Raw genomic sequence first — 13,067 nt, 5'->3', positions numbered from 1 at the left:
CAAGATGGATGGGGTTTGCTGCTGGGATCGATAGTAATAAAGTAGCTGTGGGGAGCGGTTTGTTGGTTTTGAAATAAATAAAGGGGAAAAAAAGGAGGAAGGGCAGCTCAGGGCTGAGCTGTGTGTGTCCCACAGGGCTGTGCTGCGGCTGCACCTTCTGCTTCTTCCCCTTCAGCCCAGTGTGGGGCTGCCCGGCCCCCATCACCTCCCGCATTAATCACTAAATCTCCCCGCCCTTTTGTCAGTGCCCTGAGATTAAACGTGCTCCAAAGGTGCAAATTATCACCAAGATCTTCAAAGTCGGCTGCAGAAATGAAGTACCAGATCTGTGCTGCTGCTGAATGGGGCTCAGACACTTAACTCTTCTAAACCCTTTTGAAACCCCCAGCTCCTCTGCCTCTCCCTGTGCTAACAAGCAGGGGCACGCGAGGGGAGGGCTTTTCCATGCCATTACTGTGGCTGCTCTTTGTGTTCCTGTTTTCAGTCATTGGAGTTGACTTGAAGCATGCCCTGTTCTGTTTGCTGTTCACTTGCCCCCATCTTGGCACACGCTCTGCAGAGCTCAGGAAAACCCAAAGAAATTGGAGAATCGCTGCTGGAGCCGCAGTGCTGTGTGGGGCTGAGCCCGGAACCCCACGGGGAGCTGCAAGGGAGGGGGCAGATTGGAGCTGTGTCACAGCCTGAGCTCTGTGCTCAGCCCAGTGCTGCTGGTGCTGCTGGGTCCATGAGGCTCTGCCCGCAGTGCTGGGTAACCTCACCCCTCTGCTGCACAGGGCAGGAGCTGTTTGCATCCGAACGCTGCGCTCTTGGAGCGGGTCACACAGCTCTCATGAACCCAGCAGATGTTTTACTCTGGAGCGAGCAAAGCCTTTCCAAACTGAGCTCTTAAAGCAACAACAGGGGGAAAAAACAACCCGAGCACGATGCAGAAGGCGCATTTCATGCTTGAAAGGCACTTTGCAGCCCTTGCGTTGCTGCAAATCTGCCAGCCCCAGCAGTGCCCTGCAGACAGCAGAAGATGCAATCCGAACTGATGCTCCGTCCCCACACGTTCCCGTGCTGACCTCGGCTGGCAGGAAGTTCAGCTCAGAGATCTCTATTTATACCGGTAGGAACATGCAGCGATAAATAAAGTAATCTGAGTCGATGAGGACTGGCTTTAAAGCCGGGATCTCGGTGCTGCAATCAGGCCGTGCCTGCGTCCATCTCTGCTCTGCATGCAGAGGGCAGGGATGCGCCCACAGGAGCTGGTAGGAGAGCAGCACCCGGTCACTGGGGGGTCCCTGGGGAGGGGTCTGCTGCTGGTTGGAAATGGCAGATGGTGGAGAGGAGCTGATGGTGTGTTGGTGTTTGTTTGATGGGAAGGACTGAGGCTCTCGGGGGGAGCTGAGGGCACCGTGGGCAGAGCTGTGGTGCTTTGATTGTGCGGCCCCGGGGCTCCGGTGGCATTTTGGAGATGGTGTTTGCAGTCGTTTGTGGAGAGCAGGGAAGGCCACAGAGCGGCAGTGCCTGGAGGGAGCTGTGGGGAGGGGGAGGCAGAGGTTGGGCTGGTGCTGAGCACTGAGCAGGTGGGAGGAGCAGCACATTTCCGAGCACATGAAGGGCTCCGAGCAGCCCAGCAAGGAGAGGGGGCTGCAGTGCTCCAATGTGATGGGTTGGACTGAGCAGTCACCCTCCAGTACTGATGCCTGTGGGGTTCCCTCACCTAAACACGCTGCAATGTGGCCACTGGGTGCAGCAACATCTTCACCATCTGCAGACCGCTTCGCTTCACCACCAAACCCCAAATGCCTCTTAATTTATATTCCTGATAAGTGAGCAAAACCTCATAGCAAAGAGGCTCTTCATTAATCACCCTCCTTCACCATTCTGCTCACTTCTGGAATGGAATTTGGGGTCTTGATAATGGCTCTGTTGTCCAGGCATGTGCCTCGAAGACTGATGCACCTGTCTCAGCAACTAAATAGCTCTGCAGAGAAATACGATCGCCTGAAACCCCGGGCTCCACTGACAGCAGGACTCAGATAAGATAATCTTCCTATGCCACAGGGTAGTGGAACAATACTTGCATTATAGATTATAGCCACGCTCGAACAAAGAGCTTATTCTTATTTCCCCCCCCTTAATAAATGCATTTTGTTTAAAACAATTATGGCTTCTCGAACAAGTTTGCTGGCTCAATGGAGGAATGATGCTGAGTGCTGGGGAGGGACAGGAGAGGGGGCTGTCAGCACCCGCACACATCAGCCCATTGGCAGCTCCTGCCAGCAGCCCCCACTCTGCCATGAATGGAAGTGAGGAAAGATGCAGCTCCCGACAGATCACTGAAGCCGTTCCCCACACACGTGTCCTGCAAAGCACTGGGGCTGCACGGGCAACCGAGGTGCAATGCAGTTGTTAGCATCGTAATGGGACTGCAATGGGCAAAACGTGTGCCTTGTGGGGACAGGGGACCCACGTGGCTCTGCAGGGGCACCCAGTGACACCCCATGACACCTTATGGCAGCCAGTGACACTGTGACACCCAGTAGCTGCCTGTAACACTCTGTGACACCCCAGCTTCCCTCTGCCAAACATCAGTGGACATTTGGGCCCTGCAGCTCACTGGGGTGTGAAGGGTGGTTTGAAAAGAGACATAGAAAAGTGATGATACAGAGCACCCCATGGAGAGGCCACATGTAAGGTTACAAACATAAGGTCACGTATGTGAAGAGGGGCCACAGAGAGATCTATGGGTCTGGGCTGTGCCTCGTTACATGAAGCCAGGAGCTCCTGGTGAGCACAGCAGTGCAGCACTGCAGGCCCGGTGCCAGCCCACAGCCCGTGCCTTCCCTTTGCAGATGGACCCGGTGCAGAAGGCCGTGATCAGCCACACCTTTGGCGTGCCCGCCCCGCTCAAGAAGAAGCAGTTCATCTCCTGCAACATCTGCCACCTGCGCTTCAACTCTGCAGTAAGTCGGGCTGGGATGCTGGTGGTGTCCCCCTCTGCTCTGCCCCTGCGCTGCATCCCACTGCAGCTCCTTGGAGCTCCCCCTGCCCCCATTCACATTTTAGTCTTCCTGCTGCTCATCGTTTTGTTGGGCTGTGCTCCCTGCTGCCTCACTCCTGGTGTGTGTTTGTGCTCCAGCTGCATTATCAGCTCATGTGGTTTCTATCTGCTCTCCCTGTTCTGGCCTCCCAACACTCTGATGTACAGGTGGTTTGGGTGTTTTTTTTTCTTCCCTGAATCCTTTTATTCAAAGTAAATCAACCACCTTTAAGAGGGGAGAAAGGAAACATTCATTGATCCCCGCAGTAATGAATTGCGTGCAGCTGATCTTTTGTGGTGAGAACTGATTAAACAGTTGGAAAGGGAATCCTTATTCAGATGCAAGCAGCACCTGGAGGAGAGGTTCACAGCAGCAGCTCAGAGCCCCTGTGTGTGTTAATGGGCCGATTTGGGGACTGAGCGCTGCGCCTGCCGGGCTGACACAGTGAGTAGAGCAGAGCATCTCCATCGTGTGCAGGGCTGGGAATGAGGCAGGGGGGCTCTGAGCGTGGTTCATCTGCTCGAGTCAGCACTGAGCTCAGCACCCAGAGCTGCTCCCGCTGCACCCAGTGAGAAGCACTGAGCTGCCTCTGAGTTCCACTGCTGTAACCGGAGAGATGTGCACCGTGTGTGGCTGTGCTGCATCAGCAGAGCTCCGCTGCGGGAGCTGCTCTTCCAGCCACACTCAGCTTCTGCCGGCTTAATTATTTTGCTTGGCAACGGAGCGGTGCGGGATGAAGCGGCGCGGGGAGCAGCTTTCCCGCTGGGAGGAGCTCTCCGGTTCCGCGATGCTCCCCGCATCCCCCCGCGCTGCTCGCCCTGACCCCGCACGCCCCGGGGCCGCTCCTGCGCTGCGCTTCCATCGGGCTCCCCCGGCCCGACGTGACGGCCGCTGAGCGCCGCGCAGCGATGCTTGGTGACCTACTTGCGCTGCAGCCCGGCCCCGTCCGACCCGCGTTATCTGATGGAAGTTGATTGTTTTTGCTAATGAGGCTCCGCTCAGCCCATGCGCTTGGATGGGCCTTTTTTCTTTCCCACGTACTCGCGCCGCCCGGCTCCCAGCCACCATTTTTCTGCCCTTGGGATGTGGGGGGCAACGCTGCTCCCCCAGCGCTGGGAGCAAACAGCAATAGTGTCTTAATTCACATTGGATTTAGCTTCCATAAATCGCCCGACTGTTTTCGGTGACAATGCAGCATTGTCTGTGGCTGCTCAGTACACCGATGCGTGGGCTCCTCTTTTGTGGATGTTTTTATCTGCTCCATGCAGGCGTGGACCCATCGATGTGCATTTCATTATTCAACGTTCTCTGGGAGAAAGGAGCCCATGAATGTAAATTGCATGTGAGCTGCCCGCCGGGTGACAATGGGAGCTGAGTCCTCCCCACCGATGTGTTTTTCAGTTTTATTTTTGCAGCTTGCCATGCATTACGTGTTTCTGAAGCCGTACGTTCATCTGAAGGCTTCTGTCAGCAGTGGCTTGGTGCATTCAATCACAGCGGGATCCTTATCTCAGCCTTGCAGTGCAGCGCTGCCTCAGCACAGTGATACCTCGGTCTGAGTGCACACATGTGCAGAGCTGTCCTGGGAGGGGGGAAAAGCAGCTCTGTGCCTCACCCTGCCAAGTGTGTCACCTCCGGGGTGGATGGCACTGGGGTGTGTGCTGCACAGCCAGCCACATCTGAGCTGCCCCTGCACCCACCTGCCTGTCTGTCCATCCTTCTGTCCATCCTTAGCACTGATGCAGTGTCTGTGTCCCCTGCAGAACCAGGCAGAGGCCCACTACAAAGGCCACAAACACGCCCGGAGGCTGAAAGCCATCGAGGCCATGAAGAGCAAGCAGAAGGCAGCGGGGGCCGTGGGCGGGGACAGCACGGCCGACTTCACCCCCTGCCTGGAGGGTGATGAGGATCCCAGCAGTGCAGGTACGAGCAGGGCTGTAGCCCCAATGCTGTGCAGCACACACGGTGTGAGGAGCACCCTGAGCCCTTGGCTGGGGTGGGTGGGATCCCGTCCTGCTGCCAGCCCCGGGGGCTTTGCTGTGCAGTGCTGTAGTGTTTTCCCAGCGTTTGGCCTTCCTGGCTGATGTTTATAAACACAGATAATGGCTGTGAAAACAAAGTGTTCTATACCCGACTGTGGAGTCTGCAGGTGCCGTCGCGCACCCTCAGGGCTGAGCACAGCTGCAATGAGATGCAGATAAAAGCTGTGATAGAGCAGCAGAGCAGAACCCCACCCGGAGCAGAGAAGAGCTGCTGGGCCAGGCTCGGGGCTGCTCTCTGAAATCCCCATTCAGGACAAGTGGAGCTTTTGCCCTCGGCTGATTGATTTCTCTTCCCCGTTTTTCCCTCCCTTCCCTCCAGTTCCCCCCAGCGACCCCAAGGAGGCGGATGGTGACGGCCCCGACGTGGCGCTGCCGCCCGGCTCCGAGCAGCCGCCCGCGGAGACACCGGGCAGCGCCGCCCCGCTGGGCTCCCCGCCGCCCTCCGAGCCGTCCGAGGCCGCGTCCGACGCCGCCAGCGTCACCTCCTCGGCCGCGCACGGGCCGGAGGCGCAGGCGGCAGAGTCGGGCAGCAGCGGCTCAGCGCCCGACAGCGAGAAGGAGGGTAGGAAGGGCAAACAGCACCTGTACTGCCCCACCTGCAAGGTGACCGTCAACTCGCTGTCCCAGCTGGAGGCTCACAACACGGGTAAGGGCAGTGCCTGGGGACGGGATCCACGCAGAGCCACGCGGCCTTGCGAGTTAATGAGTGTTGCTTTAATTAAAAAGGGTTAATTAAGGTGGCTTGCAAACGTAAGCTGCGGTGTTTTACCTGTGCTGCGGCTTAAGGAGTGAATTCCAGCAAGATCGAAAGCTCCCTCATTGTTCGTGTAGCTTAATTAAAGACCTTTCCAGATAGATTTATTTAAGCTATTGGAGGCCGCTTTGTATTCTGTTGCAGTGCAGCTCTAACGTGACAGCACTGGCAGTGTCAGGATGTGCCCGGAGCAGCCCGTTGCTGGGCGGCCTTTTGGGAGCCACCTGGGGAAGTGAATGAGCCCCACAGCGCAGCTCCCCCCGGCCGAGCCCCCAGAGCCCCCCAGCGTCCCCCAGAGCCCCCCAGCTCGCTGTGCCGCAGTCTCTGCAGCGTTGGCTCCACGTGCCCGCGATGCTCAGCCCGAGCAGCCCTGATCCTAACGGGGGGAGCCCCCCCCCGTCGCAGCGGGATCTGGGAGCCAGCAGCCCCCGCCCCAGGGCTTAGCTGCAAACGTGTCCTTTGGCTTTTGTCAGCTCTGGTTACAAAGACGGGCGCTGATTTGGGGAAGAAGAACAAACAAACAAAATGTTCACAGGCTGCCGCTCCGGCTGTCACGCAGCGCTGAGCTGCGGCTCCTGCTTAACGCCTTACAAAATAGAAGGAATTAGCGGGGGGTTGAATTACGTGCCCACCCCCAGCCCTCGCTGGGAAGGGGCAGACGCAGCGCTCCGTCCCCAGGTGTGTGGGATTTGGGGCTCTCCTTCCCTGCCCCCCGTGGCCCCACTGAGCTATTCCCAGCTCTGTGCCGGCGCTGCTCTGACCTTGGGCTCGGTGCAGATGCTGTGCTAATGCCCGGGGATGGAGGCGGCTCCAGGACAAGCTGAAAATAGCCATTTCTCCAAAGGTCTGAGTGTGGAAGGAGGGGGGAACATCTCTGGGAGCAGAGGGTTTATGGTTTGGAGGTTGGCAGGGGCTGGGAAGGGGCTGCTGCATCCCAGCATGGGTTGGGATGTTGGGGTGGGGTGTTGCTGCAGAGGGACCAAGGGTTTGGTGTTTGCTGAGCATCTCCCCATGCCCAGGTGCCAAGCACAAGTCCATGCTGGAAGGACACAGCGCCCAGCTGCGGCGCGGCCGGGGGAAGCTGCTGGCCCGAGCAGGACACAAAGCCAAGAGAATCGGCAACAAGGGCAGCATCAACATCCAGAACAAGGCGTTCCACTGCCAAGTGTGTGAGATCTATGTGAACTCGGAGACCCAACTCAAACAGGTAACGGCACCAAGCCTCAGGTGTGTGGAAATGCAGAGCCCTCTGCAAAGGGGCTTCAGTGTGCATCCATCAGCACGATGCCATGGGAGAGGAGCATCTTGGGTTTGACGGGACTCATCCCTTTGAAATCCCTCCCTTAAGCCAAGGGGAATGTGTGTGTGTTTGCCATAGTCCTGTGGGTTTTCCCTGCTGTGGGGATAACACAGGTTTGGTGGGGGTTAGAGGCACCAGCTGTGCCTGTGGTGCCCATCGCTTGGCCCTTGTCCTCTTGCAGCACATGAGCAGCCGGCGGCACAAAGACAGGTTGGCCGGGAAGCCACCGAAGCCCAAGTACAGCCCCTACAACAAGCTGCAGAAGAATGCTGCCCTCGCAGTGAGTATTCTCAAGGTATCTGTCTCCCAGCAAATCACCCCCCCTGCTGGCTGGCTGCGACACTCAACTGCATGACACATCATCTCCTGCAATAAGACACACTGTTCTCAAAGCCTCCGTTCCTTGCACCCCACGGATCCCTTTGGGGGAGGACCTGGAGCTGGTTTTCCTTTGTGTGAAGGAAAGCACAGGGAGAGCTCAGCTCTCCGGCAGCAGCGCTCTGAGCAGCTGCAGCATTTGGGGTCCTTCCACCTGGCTCACATTTGGCAGCAGGCAGCTGTGCTGTTTGAGTGCCTGGGGTTGGCACAGTTCTGCTGAACCAGACCCAAACGTTTATCTGCACAGACCTGAGCCTCCCTGCCTGGTCTGGTGGAGAGCTGGCAGAAATACCAGCCCAGGTGCCGGGGAAGCAGCGGGTGGGGGGAGCTGGGGCAGGGTGTGGGGCTGGGGGCTCACGGTGCTGGGGATGGGCTCTGTGTTTGCTGCAGACACCGCAGGGCTGCTCTGAGCTGTTGCAGCCCTCACGCCGCCTCCTCTCCCTCCTGCAGTCCAAGCTGGCTCTGCAGAAGCACCTCACCAAAACGCTGGCAACGCGCTTCCTGCCCAGCCCGCTCACCACGGCGGTGTGTGCCATGCCTGGGCCCCTCGCCCTGCGCCCAGCTGCTGCCACCACGCTCTTCCAAGCCCCAATCCTCGGACCAGCCCTATTCCGAACGCCGCCAGCCCACGTCCGCACCACGCCGGGCCCCATCGTCTTCGCACCCTATTAGAGCCGCTCGCCATGGGGCTGCACAGGGCACTGACTGCTCTCCTGGCTGATGGGAAACCGTAGCAGTAGGCATCGACCCAGGCTTCCCCTTTGCTTCCAGCTGGCTCCTTTTGGTGTGCAACGCTCCGTCAGAGCCCAGCCAGCCCCACTGTGGCCCCCCCTGCTGCTCCCCCTGCCCATGACGGCCCCTCAATGGTTGGGCCCTGTGGGGTGAGGATGGTGCCGGAGCCACCAGGACCTTGCTGTGCTTCTTGTCTGCCTCCCAGTTCCCAGACTGGGAGGAGAGGAGCCGGCTGGTCCCTCAGGGATGGAGCAGCCCTGATCCCACGCCAAAGAGCTGTTGGCCGTGCTGGTCACATCCTCACTCTGAGAGCAATAGGCAAGGCCTGGGACTCACTGCTCTGCCCTCTGAAAGCACACAGCCTTTCTCCCAGGCACCCCGAGAAGCACAGAAACTGGGCACAGGCTCTGCTCCCATCTGGTTTGCACTCCCTGAGGTGGGAAGGAGGGGACACTGCTCTGAGCCCTGTTTGCCTCAATCCCACCCCCGGGGGGACAATCCTGCCCCTACCTCAGGGGAGATGCTGTGAGGCTGTGTGAATGTCCCCAAAGCACTTTTGGTTCTCCAGAGGAAGGCACCGTTGTTGCTTGCCGTCTCACCCCATCCCCATTGGAGCTTCCAAGGAGTTTGTGACTCCACCAAGCGAAGGCACCACCCTGGCAGCCCAGACAATCAGGGAGGATGGAGCAGGCGCTGCCAGCCTCCCTCAGATGCTCTTTTCACTGTGCTCAGAAGGCCCAGCGAGGACCTGGTCTGAAAACTGAACACGCAGCTCTCTGCGTTCCCAGCGCTGCTGTAAATAGAAACCCGCAGGAAAGTCGCGACCCAAATGGACCTGATACTGGAGTGACGACCCACCCTGATCTATGCAATCCCATGGGAGCAGCTGGCTTGGCGTTTGCTGTCTACGTTTTTGGTGCTCGGTCTGTAGGGCTGGGAGTGTTGTTTGGAGCAGATATAGGACACAAAGCAACACTCAGCTCCGTGCAGGTGGTTCCTCTGCCGTGCTGTCCTCTCCCATCCCCAGGCCGGGTGCTGGCTCAGACACCTCTGCAGCATCCCGGCACGAGGTCGTGTTCTTGTCCAGCCCTTGGGATGAGGTGGTTTTGCACATCTGGGAATCCACACGCACAAGCGCACATACCTGACATCATGGCCATAAGCAACACTTGGATTTCAGGAGGATTTTGCCCAGCGTGCACCACCGATGCTCAGGATGAGGTCTTGGAGGTGTACGGGGACCTGCTGCCACCTAATGCTTCTGTTCCCAGAGCTGGGAACCTCGGGTGACAGCAGGGACTGCTGCATGGAGGGAGCAGCTCCCACATCTGGAGGGCACTCTGCTCTCACCATGGGCAGTGCTGACCCATGGAGTGCTGCTGCTGTGTTCCCCATGCAGAAGAGTATGAAGAAGCATCTGGGTATGGATTTATCTGCTCAGGGCATCTCCCTCTACCTCAGGGGGGGAAGGGGAGGGAAGGCACCAGGTGTTGGGGGGGGGTTCACCTATGGAAAGATCAGAGTAGACACAAGGTCCTGAGGTGGTGGGGAGACTTAGGAGAGCAGGCTGAGGGTAGAAGGGTACTGCTGCAGTGGCCTAATCAGGGACATGGAGTGGGGCCCACCAGCCTTGGGATCACGTGTGGCCCAGACCAAGAGACAACCCCAGATCCACCAGGACAGGACCCTGTGCTGCTCGGGGCCCCCACAGGAGGATGTGGCTCTGACAGCATCTCAGTGCTGAGCAGCCTGCAGCCATCCAGGCCCTCACTGTACCACTCTCACTGTGCTCTTCTCCAGGCCTCCTCCCAGCTCTGGCTGCAGCAGAGGGCAGCACATCTCCTCCTGCACGCACACAGCAGCCCCGGAGCACAGGGAGAGGCAGCTGTGGCCGTGCTGCAGCCTGCAGGAGCAGCTGGGCACCACTGGGTTGTTTCCCCTGCGTTTTGTTCTAAAAAGCCTGTGCTGGAGCCAGCAGCGGCTGCTCCTGTCAACCCTCCTCCAGTGGAGTCCTGATACACTCCCACACTCGGCACTTTAACCCTTGAAAGCCATTCCTTCTAATAACAATAATACTGCAATGAGCTGCGTAAGAACATCCTGCCTCTGTCGCATCCCCTTCGCCTCCAGGGACCCCACCCTGCTCCCATGCAATCCAAAGCATTTACTGCCTTTGACTTAGCATATGCTGTACTAGATAGTAGGGCATAGTCCACAGCGCTCAGTAAGGCGTGCCCCTCTGTAAATAACCTTGGAGTGATGTGAACAGTTTGATTCCAAGAAAACAAAAAAAAAACCTACAAAAAATGGAATAACAGACTGTAGGGACTTGGCCAGTACCCCCCTGTAATGTTCACTGTATATTTTTGATGTACTATAACTGTTGGGGAAAAAAAAAAAAAGGAAAATATTTTGATAATCGAATCTCATCGCTTTATTGTGTTACTCAGTAAATAAAAGGAACAAGTATAAACAAGCCAGGGCTTTCTCATCATTTTTTTGCCTAGATCCAGACTTGCCAAAGGGAGGTTGCATGTTGCTGGGCAGAACTGGGACAGCATCCTTTTGTCTTGTGGTGGTTCTGAGGCATCACAACTGCAGGGCGTTGAGAGCTGCCCCCGTGTGTGCATGGGCCCAGCACAACCCCACGTCTCCCAGGTGAGGGATGGATCTGCCCTCAGCAAAGGAGCACTGCAGTGTGCTGTGAGGTGTGGGGGCTGAGCCTGCCATTGGTAACAGCACCTGGCCCTGCTCCGCACTGTGCATCTCCTGGGGCAGGAGCCTCAGCTGGACCAGGGACTGAATATTCCTGCATGTCAAGGTGCAGAGGACACGGCCAGGTAAGGAGCAACCTGCTGAGACAAAGCTGCAGCACCACAGAGCTGGGGTAGGACAAGGAGACTGGGGAGGAACAGCCCTCAAATGGGTTCTTCTCACATTGGATCAGTGCAAAAGAGAGCAGCTCTTGAGAGGGGAAATCTATGGCCTGGTTGTGCCCAGACGTGAAGCTGACCCCAGGCTGTTGGCCAGCCTTGTGCTGGGCCTCAGGGGCAGCACGAAGCCCCCAGGTGTCAGCCTGAGCCCTGGGAGCAGTGGGTGCACCTGGCAAATCCTGGCTTTCCTGTTGCACCTTAAACATTGACAGGGCCTGGGCAGTGAGAACAGCTCTTGTGTCGGTACAGGGAGATGGGTCACCTCTCTCCTCCTCTAAGACCAGCCCCAGGAGCCCACTCCTCGTGCCACCGGGCATCCTGCAGGCTCCATAGCACCAAACAGGCTCAGCAGGAGGGACGTGCAAGGGAAGGAGAGAGGTGAGGGCCAGGAGGTGGCACTGGAAGAGCACAATGAGGCTCAGCCATCCACAGACCCGCTGCCCTTGTTCTTGCGGCTCAGGGGAAAAGCAGACTTGCTTTGTGGCTGCGTCATCTTACTGGCCAGGTAGATGAAGGGCTCGATCAAGGTACGGCGGTCAGCAACAGACACCTCCCACAGCTTCACCTTCTCGCCCTTGGCCCAGTGCTGGGCTGCGTCGTGGTCCACCCGGCGCTGCTCCTGCAGGTCACATTTATTGCCCAACACCACAATAGTGACCTGTTAAAATACAGGGGAGAAGAAACCCCTGTTGGTTCAGCGCCAGGTCCTGCCCCACACAGAATCCCCCCTTTCCTTTCCTAGTGCATCCTTTGGGCAGTTTCACCCTCCTGTTTGGGTTTGATTCAAACCAGCCCCAAAACAGAAGGGCCCATTGAGCAGCTGCACGTGTAGCACTGCAGGACCCTGCAGGAAAAGCCCCACTGTGCAACTGAGCTCTCAGTTAATGCCAATAAGACCAACAGCCCCCGAGGAGCAGCCAAAGGAGCCACGGAATCACAGGGCAAACAGCCGCCCACAGCAGCAGCCCATTACAGCTCAGAGCCCCTCGGAGCAGCACCCCATGTCTGTAGGGAGGCTCCGCGGGTGGGTCCCAAGGCCCAGCAGCTCCCCCCGCCCCGCAGCGCTCACCTCCTTCTTGTCTTTGCACTTGTCGATCTCCTTCTTGAGGAGCTCCACCCGCTTGAAGGACTCCTTGCTGTCGGTGCTGTACACCAGCACGTAGCCGTCGGTGCAGGAGAAGCAATGCTTGGGCAGCTCCAGGCCGTCCCGCAGCCCACGCGTGTCGTAGAAACGCACCTGCTCGCGAACGCCGCGATCGGTCTCGATGGAGCCCACGTAAATGTCCTCCTGGGTCTCGATCATCTCGGAGCCTGCGGGGCGGGCGGGGGGGTCACGGGGGGACATGGGGGTCACGGGGGGATATGGGGGTCCTGGGGGGGATATGGGGGTCTATGGGGGGATATGGGGGTATGGGGGGATATGGGGGTCGTGGGGGGGATATAAGGGTCTATGGGGGGATATGGGGGTCCCGGGGGGCTGTGGGGTCCCCCCGGCACGCACCGACCACGTGGTTGCCGTAGAGCAGCTGCTCCAGGATGGCGGTTTTGCCCACGGCGGCCTGTCCGCACACCACCACTTTGCAGCTCTTCCCCATCGCCGCTCCGGGACCGAACCGCGGGATCCGCGCAGGGAACGGCACCGGGGCGGCACCGCGTGGGGATCCGTCACGGGACGGGGACGGTCGGGGGGATCGGGGGGAGATCGGGGATCACGGATCGGGGATCACGGATCGTGGATCACGGACCGGCTCCGCCCGGTATCGCCGTGTCCCGCAGCGCCCCCCAGCGGCCGCACGCGGTATCGCAGCTCCCCGCGGTCCCGCCCCGCTCCCGGCAGCCGGGCTCCCCGGAACCGCCCTTCCGGCGCCCCGCCCCCCGCCCGGCGTAATATGCTCGGCG

At 58.7% G+C, this 13,067-nt stretch overlaps 2 protein-coding genes across 5 annotated transcripts in view; one reads left to right on the top strand and one right to left on the bottom strand.

Annotated features, from left to right (window-relative positions):
• ZNF385C (zinc finger protein 385C) overlaps positions 1-10,623 on the top strand; it is a 48,996-nt gene extending 38,373 nt beyond the window's left edge. For 2 of the 3 annotated variants that reach the window (XM_015885645.2, XM_015885646.2), the window contains 6 exons: positions 2,841-2,951; positions 4,793-4,952; positions 5,391-5,717; positions 6,845-7,032; positions 7,307-7,420; positions 7,954-10,623. In XM_015885645.2, coding sequence (XP_015741131.1) covers positions 2,841-2,951; positions 4,793-4,952; positions 5,391-5,717; positions 6,845-7,032; positions 7,307-7,420; positions 7,954-8,175 — 1,122 coding nt within the window. In that variant the 3' untranslated portion in view covers positions 8,176-10,623. The remainder of the gene's footprint in view (positions 1-2,840; positions 2,952-4,792; positions 4,953-5,390; positions 5,718-6,844; positions 7,033-7,306; positions 7,421-7,953) is intronic. The other variant, XM_015885644.2, reaches the window with a different exon arrangement.
• A 22-nt stretch (positions 10,624-10,645) lies between these two features.
• On the bottom strand, positions 10,646-12,958 carry NKIRAS2 (NFKB inhibitor interacting Ras like 2). 2 transcript variants are annotated; one of them, XM_015885653.2, is made up of 3 exons: positions 12,674-12,958; positions 12,238-12,479; positions 10,646-11,826 (listed from the first exon to the last, which is right to left on the bottom strand). In XM_015885653.2, exons 2-3 carry the CDS (start codon positions 12,469-12,471, stop codon positions 11,587-11,589), a joined length of 474 nt encoding a protein of 157 aa, XP_015741139.1. In that variant the 5' UTR covers positions 12,472-12,479; positions 12,674-12,958; the 3' UTR covers positions 10,646-11,586. The 2 variants fall into 2 exon arrangements, with proteins under 2 accessions (XP_015741139.1, XP_015741138.1); XM_015885652.2 differs by having other exon boundaries at positions 12,670-12,956.
• Positions 12,959-13,067: the final 109 nt, after the last annotated feature.

Source organism: Coturnix japonica, chromosome 27 (assembly GCF_001577835.2).
Source record: "Coturnix japonica isolate 7356 chromosome 27, Coturnix japonica 2.1, whole genome shotgun sequence".
NCBI classification, from domain to species: domain Eukaryota; kingdom Metazoa; phylum Chordata; class Aves; order Galliformes; family Phasianidae; genus Coturnix; species Coturnix japonica.
Note: the sequence above shows the minus strand (reverse complement) of the source record. Positions and strands in the feature narration are given on the sequence as shown.

Excerpts from the sequence above, each read along its gene's own strand:
- NKIRAS2 (XM_015885652.2), bottom strand. The coding sequence starts at position 12,763 with ATGGGGAAGAGCTGCAAAGTGGTGGTGTGCGGACAGGCCGCCGTGGGC. Across the intron at positions 12,480-12,669 it reads CTACGGCAACCACGTGGTCG|GCTCCGAGATGATCGAGACC; the intron begins GTGCGTGCCGGG and ends CCCGCCCCGCAG. Across the intron at positions 11,827-12,237 it reads AGTGCAAAGACAAGAAGGAG|GTCACTATTGTGGTGTTGGG; the intron begins GTGAGCGCTGCG and ends GTATTTTAACAG.